The sequence below is a fragment of the Musa acuminata genome, chromosome BXJ3-9 (genome assembly GCF_036884655.1).
Source record: "Musa acuminata AAA Group cultivar baxijiao chromosome BXJ3-9, Cavendish_Baxijiao_AAA, whole genome shotgun sequence".
Classification (NCBI taxonomy): domain Eukaryota; kingdom Viridiplantae; phylum Streptophyta; class Magnoliopsida; order Zingiberales; family Musaceae; genus Musa; species Musa acuminata.
The window spans coordinates 10,283,363-10,297,388 of NC_088357.1; the positions used below are offsets into that span (position 1 = coordinate 10,283,363).

The 14,026-nt window shown below is 37.1% G+C and overlaps 1 protein-coding gene across 1 annotated transcript; it reads left to right on the forward strand.

Annotated features, from left to right (window-relative positions):
- Nucleotides 1-1,352: 1,352 nt before the first annotated feature.
- On the forward strand, nt 1,353-13,682 carry LOC103998009 (ATP-dependent Clp protease adapter protein CLPS1, chloroplastic). The gene is made up of 3 exons (XM_009419372.3): nt 1,353-1,906; nt 3,368-3,518; nt 13,215-13,682. Exons 1-3 carry the CDS (start codon nt 1,843-1,845, stop codon nt 13,474-13,476), a joined length of 477 nt encoding a protein of 158 aa, XP_009417647.1. The 5' UTR covers nt 1,353-1,842; the 3' UTR covers nt 13,477-13,682.
- Nucleotides 13,683-14,026: the final 344 nt, after the last annotated feature.

The window sequence follows — 14,026 nt, forward strand, 5'->3', positions numbered from 1 at the left end:
TAAACTTAGTTATACTCCATCATTCAACCTATCAAAAAATTCTCCTATTTTACTTGGATTTGATTCATAAACTTTTGTCATTTAAAATGCCCAATCTATTTCTCTCTCGCCAACGCATATGATTTATAAGCTCTCAGTCTCTCTCTTCGTCTCTATCAGAAAGCAAGAAAGTGTGACCACAGAAAGCAAGAAAGTGTAACCACAGGAATTGTGAGAAAGTGTGACCACAGAAAGTGTGACCACAGAAAGCGTGAAAGTGTGACCACAGAAAGCAAGAAGGCATGAGAAAGTGTGACTACAGAAAGCAAGAAAGCAAGAAAGTGTAACCACAGAAAGCAAGAAAGTGCGACCAAAGAAAGCGTGAAAGTGTGACCACAGAAAGCAAGAAAGTGTAACCAGTGTGACCACAGAAAGCAAGAAGACATGAGAAAGTGTGACCACAGAAAGTAAGAAAGTAAAACCACAGAAAGCAAGAAAGTGTGACCACAGAAAGCAAGTGTGGCCACAGAAAGTGTGACCACCTCATGTTGCTTCTTAGTTCATGAGAAAGTGTGACCCCCTCTTTGTCTCTCTCTTCGTCTCGATCTCCCTCATGTTGCTTCTTAGTTCATGAGAAAGTGTGACAACATAAAGCAAGAAAACGAAGAACCACTTCTCTCTCTCTATGCTTCGGTAACACAGAAAAAGTCCGTTCTTGCGAGACTAAGCAGCGAGAGATGGAATTAGAAGCACTATATATGTATATATTCTTTACGAAACAAACCCAAAGACGTGTGCTTCTTTTCTTTCACCTTCCCATCTCCGTCTCCACCTTATCATAGACCACTTGTGTTCTATACACACCAACCAAGAAGGCATATAAATCGAGAAAGAAGAGAAAGTAGAGGAGATGATTACGCCCACAGACTCCTGCAACGTGAACGAATATGTGAAGAGAAGACTAATTAAGGGAATATGCAAAGAGAATCTAGAGAACCATGGAGATTAATATGTAAGCCCAAATTGGTGTTGAAGGCAGCACAAACCCATATCTCATACACTACAAATCTAGTGCAAGAATCTTTTCTGAAGCAAGAGCACATTAAGATTCTTGAAGGTATGGGACGAGAGGAAGAGGGATCTACATGTTGCTGCCGCTCTACTGACAGAGGTTGACTGTCGATCGGTGATCTTGGACTTTGAGCTCCTTCCTCGGCTCCCTGCGGCGCCAGAAGTAGTAGGGGATCAGTGGGAATGGCACCTTGGCCGCCCGGGATCACCTGTTCCGGCGCGAGCTCCGTGTTCTTCTCCGTTCATGTGAACCGCAGCAGCACTAGCTTTGGTATCTCCGGCGGCTTCACCACCACCCTCAACTTCTGCTCACCTCAATTCCCGACAAAATTCCGTCAAGCGAACTCGAACGATATAAAAAAGTAGGGCGGGGAAGTGAGGGTTGAGATGGCGTACTACCTGTTTCCGTTCGGTTTGTTCTCGTGGGCCGGAAGCCGATGAAGTGAACTTGAGAGAAAGCAGCGACGGGAGAAGGGAGGCTGCCATGGTGGGGAGTTCAGAAGATAACCTGAGCAGTCAGAGAGGGTCACACTGCATGCGCTGCTCTGCTTTCGTGCTCTGTCATCATGGGCCAACCGGAGGCCCGTTGAGAGTGCGGCCCAATTGTCGGTGGACCAGCTCACTGGTGCACGCGGCTGCACTCGACGTGTGGCCGGCCGGCTCCGTCTGCCAATTTTTTTCGTGGACAAGGAAATCTTGCAAGATTTCACCCCGGTGGTTTTGTGAGGGAGAGAGCGAGGGAGGCGAGAGAGAGGAGAGAGTGGGAGAGAGGGCGTCGAGTTGAGATCGGCGATGGAGACGGCTATCTGCAGCAGAATTGCTCTCTCGCCCAACCATGTTGTGAACCCTAAGCCAGGTTCCTGTTCTTCTTCTTGTCCATTTACTGAGTTCTTTTCCTTCCAGGTACATATCTGGTTGTACGACGTAGGTATAGAGGTCGATCTATTGGATCCCTGTAATTGCTCCAAGATACGCTCATTAGCTCTCATGTCATTTGGGGAAGTAAATGAAACACAAATCTGCATCAGGAGTGACACCTGCAGTAATACTTGGTGGGTAGTTGTAGAGGAATACCCCAACTGGTCAATAGGAAGTATCATGGAATCGGTGTGTGTAAAGGTCATGTAGATGTGATGTTCTGTACAGACACAGCTTGATGGGATACTAAATTCTATTGCTTTCCTCTGTTGATCTTTGTGTACTACAAGAAGAGCTTAAGAGCCCTTAATTGAATTACTAAAATAGGATATAATGAGGTTTATTCAGTCGCTTTAGGTTCTATTTTGTTGGTATTCAGTCTTATTGTTAGTGCAGGTGATGATATCGTGCAACCTTCTCGTTTGATAAATAGAAGTGCTGTATTGATGTTTCTGACATCAATCTGAAAGGAATAACAGGCAACTGTGAAGTATGTTTCGTTGGAGAAAATTGCAGGATTACAGCCATTGGAGAGAGCGACGACTTAACTAATGACTTCTTAAATAGCCTATCATACATCATTAGTATTTAATATGTGATTTACCTTTTTATATTGAATTAGATCTCAAAATTGCATTCATATAACTATCTGTGAAATACCTACAGGGCCTTCTATATGTGGTGTAAGAGATGTATGGTCACATAACTGTTTTATGTAGCCATTCTGCTTTCTTTTCCATTTTAGTTATCGGTATTTGTTACCGCCATGTTTGTGCTTGGTACATTATACAGGTCATGATAGATCCATAATCATGGATCCTGGCATCCTGCTATCAAGTTGCATAACATTTGTCTGATAGCATGCTTTCTTATGCATTTAGTCAGTTTCTTTATCCATTTTTATAGGACTTTTATGCCATTTCATGCTGCATCTCTTGGAAATCTGAAAATTTTGTACTATTAAAATACAACTCATTTCCATATTATGATTCATTGAGTGTTCTTAAAATGTTGATTTTTATCAGAGAATTTTCTCTGTCACATGCCTAGCTTATGAAGTTGGAATCTTTGGGTTAGTTTATCTTTAGAAGATCATGCCAACTAAAACCTCCTGGAAAATGTTAAAATATGGTTGCAGATCATAACAAATTTAAAACTGAAATTTTTGCTTGATGTTTGTAGATCATAATAAATTTAAGGCAAAAAAAATTTGAGTTGACATAAACATATGCTATTCTAGATGTTTCCATATTACTATTTTGCCTGCTCATAATAAATTTAGGGCTAAAAAATTTCGAGTTGACATAAACATATGCTATTCTAGATGTTTCCATATTACTATTTTGCCTGCTGTTGATTGCTTGTATGTACAAATAATGTGTATGTATCTGATATCCAGGGGATAAGCTGTCTCAACACAGAGGACCTTGTGCAAATCGTGGCATTCTTATGGCAGTATCAGTAAGTGGACCTGGAAAAGGAGGTGGTTTGCTGGAAAGGCCAACCATAGAAAAGACAACACCTGGCCGTGAATCTGAGTTTGATTTGAAGTACGTGTTTTAAGATCGTCTAAATTTACAATTTTTAGTTATGGTGGTATCACTCTATTTCCTATTGCTGCATGCATATCAATTTCACATTCGATATGATGCTTAGTGACTTTCCAGGTTACCATGAATAATTTATTTGACCTAATATTTCTAAGGATGTAATGATTGGATTCACCAGGATTGTAAAGAATTAATTATGGGTTTGTGATACTGGACATATATGCATGGGAATACAAGTATTGAACAGATTGAACAGAATATTAGAATTGCATTAATATAAGAAAGAAACTATACCCTGCCATGAAGGACTAGAAGATTCTGATAGAAATTAAGAAGGGACTAATTAATATCGGTATATGTTCCAGTTTTTCTAAATTATTTAGAAGATTTTGATAGAGACTAAGAAGCGACTAACTAAAATTTATATATGTTTCAGACTCCAAATTTTCCTCGTCACAATTAGTGACCTTGTATTCAACTGTTCTCAGTAAACAATATTTCCAACCAAAACCATTTAAAATGCATGGTAATTGTTGTAAGTTTTAATCTTATCAATTATTTGTATTCTTTTGTAGCACTTATGACTATTGGTTTGCCTTTTATTACTTAGCTTCCTCTAATTTAGACATTCACTTGTTACATACTTATTTTTCCGGACATAGTGATGGAGAACAAGGAAGTAGAGGGAAAGAGAGGGGAAGAGAGAGCAAGAGAAGCATGAGACCAAAAGACCCTAGGGAATTAGTATGCTTTTTAGAAATCCAAAATGTGACTTATAGGATACCTAAATAATACTGAGTGCAGTTAATACAAGAGTGCACTTAATACAAAACAAGTCCTTAGAAAGACCAAAATTTATTTGTTTTAAATTTTCAACACAAATCTTAGAATTTCTAGGCCAACTAATTGATAACTTTTTGTTGATTTTTTTTGCCTAGAATAAACTTTTCTGAAATCCTTTGTAAAGCTAGATGGTTCTTTATCATTCTCCCTCGATGGAAAAAAACTCGACTTAAAAGAGTAATTTGCAAGGTACTAGTCTAATAAGTTTGTTGCAAAGTCATGAAGTTCATCTAAAGTAATCCAAATGTAATCAGAAGCTAAATGATCACACCAGTTGATAAGAAAGTGTTGAGTTATGGTAGTAGTAGTCGTAACAAGGCAGTCATCAAGAATGACCTCTACGTTATCCTTGTGTTGTGGGAGAATCAGTGCTTTGGGAGGCTTATTGCATGCAGGAACATTGGTCGATAGAGGAGGCTCAAAACTACCATGATATGGAGTTAAATCCTCTATATTGAAAACTAGACTAATAATTAAGTCAAAAGGCAAATCGAACATATATGTATTAGATCCTAGTCTTTGGATAATGGGGAAATGACCAATGGCTCAGGCATACAATTTTTTGAATGAGTTTTTAGGGAATCTCTTGGGGTGAATGCGAACCAAGACATAATTGCCAACTTGAAACTCTTGACTTTGTAACTTTCATTACTTAGGGCAATTTTACATCGAATCTCAACATGCAAATCATGAATATGTTGAGCAAAGGAGTGGGTTGGTTCTGAGGCACGATTGTCAAGGGGAACGGGTGCAAGGTCAATGGGGGTGCGAGGAGTATAGTCAATGATAGTTTGAAATGAGCTTTTTCTGGTGGAGCGGTTGACTGAGTTATTATATGCAAATTATGCAGTGAGTAAGGTTAAGTCCTACGTTTTGTGTTTCTCCCCAACTAAACATTTAACAAGATTTCCCAAGGAATGGTTAACCTTAGTTTGACCATCAATCTGGGGGTGAAAGGGTGAAGAGAACTTTAATGTTGTGCCAAACAGTTTCCACAAAGTTTTTCAAAAAGTAGCTAACAAATTTCATATCTTTATCGAACCATGGTTAAGGGTAAATCATGTAAGTTAACCACTTCTTGAAAGAACAATTTAGCAATGTATGCGTTGGTCTTGTTATATGGGATAAAATGGGTTATTTTTTAAAATCAATTAATAACAACCAGAATAGAGTCATGGCCATTTGTTGTTTTGGGAAGTCCAAGGACAAAATCTATACTCACATCTTACTATGGTGAATGCGGAATGGGTAATTGGGTGTATAGACTAGTATTGTGTTTGCGAGTTTTGGCAATTTGACAGGTGCAACACTGCGATACCACTCGAGCAACATCTCGCTATAAGGAAGGCTACTAAAATCTATCATCGACTAATGAAATGGTCTTGTCTCAGTCTAGGTGACCTGCTAATCCACTCACGTGCATTTCCCAAACAAGGAAGTCTCGAAGGGAGGATCGGGGATCACACAATCTAATATATCGAAAAAGGTAACCATCCCTAAGAATGAAGTTTGTATGTTCACGATGTTTCATCTTGGACTTCTCGATATATGTGACTAAAGTCTAGATATTGGGTACTCTTCTTATAATCGTTTGAATTTTATGACCTTGACACTCATGGTAGATAGGATTGTAGAAATTCTACTAAGGTTATCAATAATTTTGTTTTGAGTGCCAGAACAATGTTTAATTACAGAAGAGTTTTTGTTAAGAAACTCAACCCACTTGGTATGTCGAGCATTTAAGTACCTTAAGGCTTGGTGGTCAGACAATATAACAAACTATTGCGACAGATGGTAATATTGTCAATGCCTAAGATATTGCACAATCGCATAGATTTCTTTGTCGTAGGTAGAATAATGTTGTTTTGCATCATTGAGTTTCTCACTGAAAAAGGCGATAGGCTGACCTTCTTGACTGAGAATTCCTCCTATGGCTATATCAGAGGCATCATGAGTGACCTCAAAGGGTTTACTATAGATGGGGTGCCTAAGAACAAGAGCGATGGTAATTTTTGTTTTGATGTCAGCAAAGGCTTTGGTAACAGCCAAGGTCCAAGAAAACTCACTTTTCTTTAGGCAATCAATGATATGTGCCATGAAAGAACTAAACTAATGAATCTCCTATAAAAAAGAGACTAATCTCTGGAAACTGTGAATGTCAAAAAGAGTTATAAGCTCAGGCCATTCTAAAATGATGCTGATCTTTTTGAATCAGCGGCAATACCTTGGGTAGAAATAATGAAGCCTAAGAATAGAACATGGGGTTTGTATGAATGAATACTTTTTCAGATTGACATAGAGTTTAGCAACTTGAAGGGTAGCAAGAACCTATTGAAGATGTTTTAAATGATTCTCTTTGGTCTTACTAAAGATCAAGATGTCATCAAAATAGACTACAACAAATTTACCTATATAGGGTTGTAAAACTTGGTTCATGAAGCGCATGAAAGTGCTTGAGGCATTAGATAGATCAAAGGGCATGACTAGCCATTCGTATAGGCCATCTCGAGTTTTAAATGCTGTTTTCTATTTGTCAATAGGTCTAATATGAATTTGGTAGTATATGCTTCTCAGGTTAATTTTCGAAAACCAACTAGATCCAATGAAAAGGTCTAACGTGTCCTCAAGTCGAGGAATTAAGAAGTGATATTTGATTGTTATTTTGTTGATCTCTCGGCTATCCACACACATTCTCCATAACCTATCTTTCTTCGGGGTTAATAAGGCAGCAATAATGCAAGGACTGAGGTGGTGTCGTATAAAGCATTAGCCAAAAGTTCTTCAAATTGTTTGTTTAAATCGACTCTTTCCTTAGAATTTATTCTATAATGTAGGAGACTAGGGAGTTGCGATCTTGGGAGATGGTCAATGACATGTTGGATTTCCCATAAGGGTGGTAGCAAACTAGGTAATTCCGAGGGTATGACATCAAAAAATTCATTTAATAAGGACTTAACCTTAGGAGTTAGGAATAGTGCAAGGGCTAGGAATTTTTCTAGCAATGATGACCACAAAACTTATTGTCTAGGCTCTCTATTTCAAAAGATTTATGATCCAATAAATGGAGTCCCTTGGTGGTTGGGGCTTGTGGAGGAGACTTGAGAGTTCTTGATTTGTCATTTTTTGACTATTTTGTTAGTCGTAGGATTATGTTTTTGCCTTTGTATAGAAATACATGTGTTTTCTCTTCCATGATTGGTAACATTAAGGTCATATAATCAAGCCCGACCTAAAAGAATGTTGGCAACGTCCATTGGTAGGACGTCATAGTAAATCTCATCTTGGTAATCGTTGATTTTGATTGGTACTAGGCATCTCTTGGTCACGAGTAGAGTGGTTTTGTTAACCCAGGCTACTTTGAATGTGGTCAGATGTGACTTTACCTTAAGGTTTAGTCTCTTGATAACAGATTTTGAGACTGCATTTATAGTGCTACCCCCATCAATAACTAATTTGCAAGTTCTTTCCCCGCTTCAGATAAAAGTATGGAAAATACTTAATGCAAACAATATTAACATGGGCAACATTAGAGAGAATAATGTGGACAATATTAACATGAGCATCTTTAATTTCTAGATCGTTTTTGTCAACTTCAGTAGACTTCCGGTTTAACTACTTGGTCTGCTTCCTCGATTTGATCCTTTGGTTTTTGTTTTAAGGTAAGGGTGGTTCTTGTTTTAAGGTAAGGGTATGTTGAGCACAACGAGAGGCAATGTGACCTTTACTATGTCAATAATGACACTGGATTGAAAACGAACTAGTTTGAGAATTAGTAGTTGAACGAGTTCGACGATTCATGGTTGGACCAGGATTGTTGCTAGTAGTGTAGATTTTTGACTTTATAGAGCTATTATTTGGGGGTAGATTGGGTAATAGCAAGGATTGAAATATCGTACCGTACCGAAGTTTCGACCTTCTCTCGGTACGGTACGGTACTATATACCGATCGGTATACCGTTCGGTATATATATATATATAAAGTAAAAAAAAAATTTCGACTACATCGCCTCCCTTCTCCCCCACACGAGGCGACGTCGCCTCTCTTCTCCCCAGGCGGGGCGATGTCGCATATATATATATATACATATATATATATATATATATATATACATATACATATATATATACATATACATATATATATACATATACATATATATTAAAAACAATGTGTGACGTCGTCTCTCTTCTCCCTAAGCGGGGCGACGTCGTAGAAAAATGAGGCAACGTCGTCTTTATATATATATATATATATATATATATATATATATATATATATATTATAAAATAAAAAAATATCGTCCGGTAGCGAACAGTCCGCATATCGGTTTACTGTCGGACCGGTACGTATCACCCGTACCAGACGGTATCATTTGAAACTGTATACCTTGGGTAATAGTACTATTGTTGAGAGACTGAGAAGATGCTCGACGAATTGGGTAAAGTTTAATGTACTTCTCAATGTGAAGGGCTAGTCGAGAAGCTTCCTCCATGGTGTCGAGGAAACTAAGGGAGACTTTCTGTTGGATGTTAAACCTCAACCTATAAACAAATCTTCAGACAGTGATGATTTGGTCATCTTCTATTTCACACCCAAGTAAAAGTTATTCAAATTGAGCCAAATACTCAGCCACACTAGATTTTAACTATTTAAGGTTTAACAATTGTTCAATTAATTGGTTTCGAAAGTAGGTAAATATGTTTTCTTAAGTTTTTATTTGATGACTTCCCATTGAGTGATGGGAGGCTTTCAACGATGCTTGAGACTAGGTTGCACATGTTGCTAATATTTCTTAGTGGACCCTACCAATTTCATTTTTGCAAATTGTATACGTTCAGTATCAATCATTCCGTATCACTTAAAGTAGTCTTCCATGCAATCTAACCAGTCAACAAACATATTTAGGTCAAACCTACCATCAAAGTCCGGCACATCCACTTTCACTCTTCTAACCATTTCTCCCATATTGTCAGCAAACCGAACTCGTTGGCTCATGCTTGGGTTTATGGATTTCTAGTATGTTCTAGGAATTCATTGTTAAGGTCAAAGTCTTGGTCATCAAGAATTATTGAAGTATGATCGTGAACAGGTGCCGTATAGGTGGACCTAGGATTTGTTCGAACTGGGGTTTGAGGAGTAGGTAAAATTCCTTGATTTGGAGCTATGGATTGTGAAGAATGGACATGTTGCCTAATCGATTCATCAACCTCCTCATTCATGGGTCGTTTTTCAAGATGTTGGAGAGCTCTTAAGACTTGGGTCATTTGGTCACATAATTGGTTTAATATTGTGTCATAGTCTGTAAACATGGTCCTAAGGGTGTCTGCCTCACTCTGTTGGCTTAGGGATTCATCAGGATTGGTTTGGATTTCACCTCGCCGAGTCATGATTTTAATGCTATCGACAAATTATTTTTTTGTAATGAGGTTGTTAATTGATGCAATGGACAAGGTAGAAATGCAATGTTTCAAATGGTTCTCTTTTTTTTTTCTCACTTTTTGTTTTGATTTTTTTAAAACAACTTTCAGGGGTTTAAATTTTAGTGGTACTATTGTTGTATCTGAAGGGGAGAGAGAGGGTGATAAAATAGAAAAAAAGGAGAAAACAAGGGTAGAAGTGATGAAAACCACGATATAATGAAATGTACAATTTTTCTTTCCAACAAAAAAAATTAGTAAAATTTCAAAAATTTACCCGGCACTAAGAGTTATGTGGTCTATCAATTCTGTAGGGATAGTCACTTCAAAGTCCAACTCCACACGCAAGGGGTTGATGTTGGAGGTGCAAGGATCCTTAAGTATTGATTGAAGCTTTTGCTGTTAGTTGGAACCCAATGAGGTATAGGGTAGGTTTCTTGATGAGCTATGATACCAAACTAATGTAGAACAAGGAACTAGAGAGATAAACAGGGGAAGATAAAGAAAGAGAAGTATGAGATAAGAGAGGAGAGTAAGAGAATAGAGAAGATGCAATTCTTTTCATTCAAATATGAAAATACTTGATCTATTGTCAAGCTCCATTATTTATAGGGGTTTAGGAGCCTTGGTACAATTAATGAAGATAATGATTCCCAATAGTAATCTGCTAGGGAATTAGTATGTCTTTTAGAAATTTAAAATGTGACTTCTAGGATATCTAAATAGTAAATGAGTGTACATAATGCAAAAGAAGTCCCTAAAAAGTTTCATCTTCATGCTGCTTCAGTCCCTCATTCCCCTGGCTCCTGTGACCTCTTAGCTATCCTCACTTTTGATAATCTTCAAAATTTTGAAGTCAACAATATGTTTTTTGAAATTTGGAAAGATTTGTGTGAAATTATATCTTATTGGTTGGGTATAAGCCACCTCCCTAAAAAAAGTCAAAATAGGTTTAATGAACCTAGGCATTTCTAAGGATATATTAAAAAAAAGGAGATCATTTTGTCCTGTTTATAGTATTAGCTTTAAAAAAACATTAAGAGTCCAACCCTTCTTCTTTTTACACTTCTCTTTTTTGTTTCTCTAAATTTCTTCTTGCCAGACTTCTTTTCTTCCATTGTTTTTCTATTCCCTTTTTCTCTCCTTTGGGTTCATTTGTACCAAAAGTCTATTATTGTTATCTCTTCCTCTATAAGGTCGACCTCTCACAAATTTCTTAAACAATAAATTTTAGCTCAATAGAATAGCTTGCCTTATCTAAATGAAATTGGAATTAACATGGAATCAAATGGGACAAAATTGGTACACGCTCATTCTAGAGCTCAACCAAGTATAGAATAAGATTTGTTATCGAATCAAAAAACTTTCTTTCACAATAAACACCAAGACAAAATCGAGCATTTATAGTAGAGCCACAACAAAACCAATTTCTGCAGCAAGTCAGAGATGAGATATTAGATAATTACAGTGACAATGGAGTTAAATAGTGACAGTACTACTGGCATTTTATTGGCAATGACAAAACAATAGGAATAAAAAAAAGGCTGTGGAACTTAGGATTCCCATGTTGGTTGTGCAGATTGGCATGAGCCTGAATGTTGTTGTGATGTTGAGGTCTGCAGAAAGTCCTTTAGGTAGACATTGTATGAAAAATGAGTTAGCCAATTAGATTAAATAGTATGAACATTTATAGTGCTCCTGTTGGGTGCAAATTTTGAATTAATCCTACTAAAATAGGACCAAGCTACCATTTGTCCTTATAGCCGGAATTAGACCAAATCAAGGTTACCATTAATCTTCAGTAATGATGTTACCTCCCTTGGACTGATTCCACCTTGGTAAACCAAGGGCATTTTTATCTTCTTCTTAGTAAGAACAACTTATAAGTTGCTCATGTAAGAACAATATATATTTCCCAATGGTTTGATGTATCGAAGCATACTGCTCGATATGGGCGGTACGTATTGGTCCGATAGATAATCGATATGGGTGGTACATTAGTACACCATAGTGTACTATGTGCCGGTATACTCGGTATAGCTCGGTACGTATTGTACCGATAGCTGGTCGATATACCGGTACAGACCGGTAATGCAAACCATATATCTACCCATAGTTAGAGTTATCTTTTTCTAAATCTTTTCAAACTCAATGAAATACAATAATATTGGCTTAAAGTGGGAACGAAAATTAAGTTCCAAATCTTCTTAAAACTGAGTGGATCAAGAAGATTGGAGTTGATGCTGTTAGGAAAATTATGGAAACTCTTTTTATAAATGATTGTGGCTGCTCTCGTCTTTACAATAATGAAAAAAAATCTAACCATGGACAGCTCTCTGTTTAATTAGTTCAAATGTGAGGCTAAATGACTTTATTTTGAATTTGAATTCAAGTTGATCTCATTAAGACAGTGAACCACTTCTTCAATCTATCTAAAATTATATGTAGTAATGGCCTTAAATTATACTTACAAGCTGAGCAAGTCACAGGCTGATTTTTTGTTGGACTTTGAAGTTGGGACAAGATCATCTTCCAAATATTGTCAAGTCTGAGAGGATCGAAATTGACATTCGTCCTATTTGGGAAGTTATTGTGTCTCTTTCTGATAGCAGGTTGTGGATTTTGCCCTTTTTTATACTATAGGCTAAAAACTAAACAAATGTTGTTTAATTCTGTACTAATTTGTATAGACCATTGATTCAAATGACATTAAAATATGGAAAACGAGAATGGTATTAGTATACGTAGCAAAACATCTACAAAAGCTGGCTTGCTTTTATCTATTCTAGCAGCAAACAGGCTTTTCCCATCTTATTTATGATTATCACTAAATTTCATAAATTTCCAAGGTTCAGGTGATTAGGTGTTCTTGCTTTCATGAGCATCCAAGAACCATATAAAGAGTTCTTAGACATGACTGATGTTGCAGTCCTTCTTTAAGACATTACTGCTCAACTTGGAACTTGCTAGGTTGGCCCATCATTTCACATGTGATTGTAAGTTCTGCTGCCTATGTTGACACTATATGATAGTCTTGGAAGATGATTGATTGACAACATTTTGCCTTTTTTTGTTGTTAGAAAATTCATAAAGAAAGTCATTAGGAAGGATTTTTAGTGGAAAATCAACATCATTCCAGTACTTGATGACTCTTGCATATACTATATTTTAGTGTCTTTCCTCGAAAATTAAAAAAGATATATTATAAAAAATCAGTCATTATATGACAAATATTAATCCAATAATTCACTAGATTTGGAGTATTTTTCCACACCTTGAAGAAGTTACTAGTATGATCGGTTCCTTTATCTCACTGAAGCACTTTCAGCTTCTTCAGTGGGAGAATCTTTTTTCTGGAAAACATAATCATGCATGGTTTCCTGCCTTGCCTCTTTCCAGTCTGTTCAAGAACAATTGCCTTGTATCGTTCTGCAGGAAATCGCGGAAGATGGCCCCCCCTTATCGAGTGATCTTGCACAATGACAACTACAACAAGCGCGAATATGTAGTCCAGGTGCTGATGAAGGTTATCCCAGGAATGACCCTTGATAATGCTGTCAATATCATGCAAGAGGCACACCACAATGGCCTGGCAGTGGTAATTATATGTTCTCAAGTAGATGCCGAGGAACACTGTATGCAGCTCAGGGGCAATGGTCTTCACAGTTCAATCGAGCCTGCAAGTGGTGGCTGCTGAAGCCAGTCCGACATATTATCTCTCAACTATTCTTGAATCCTTCTATTATGGTTGGTTGTAGTACTCACACGGGGAGTACGAAACAATGATCAAGATGTAGAAGGAGATGATTCAGGCTGTATATAAAGATTTAATCACAAGGTCTTTATACTATCACCAGTTGAACATATCAATAATATAATTGGTGTCTCGTACCTATCAAAATATTTCGTGATTTTGTGTAGGGTTCCAAGAGATTGAGGTGATTAGTATTCTGCCATCTCCGCTCATCTTACTCCCCCCACAACTGCACACAAAAAAAGAAGTGTTTTTGACTTTTGTTCCTGATGATGATTGTTTGATGGACTCTAAATACATGCCAAAGTAGATTGCTGCTTATTGGCAACTAAGAATACTCTTAAGATTGAACTAATGTCGACAAAGAGGAAACAAAATCATGGTTAATTATAGATTATTTTTTATGATTAGTTAACTTTAATTTTTTGATCTCTATACTAAAGTTATATTGAGTTATATTGAGATCATTATATTTATGAAAGTAAAATATTTA

Bases quoted from the DNA above. Each gene is read 5' to 3' on its own strand.
- LOC103998009 (XM_009419372.3), top strand. From the start codon at position 1,843: ATGGAGACGGCTATCTGCAGCAGAATTGCTCTCTCGCCCAACCATGTT. The intron at 1,907-3,367 runs GTTCCTGTTCTT...TCTGATATCCAG, and splicing joins TGTTGTGAACCCTAAGCCAG to GGGATAAGCTGTCTCAACAC. The intron at 3,519-13,214 runs GTACGTGTTTTA...ATCGTTCTGCAG, and splicing joins GAATCTGAGTTTGATTTGAA to GAAATCGCGGAAGATGGCCC.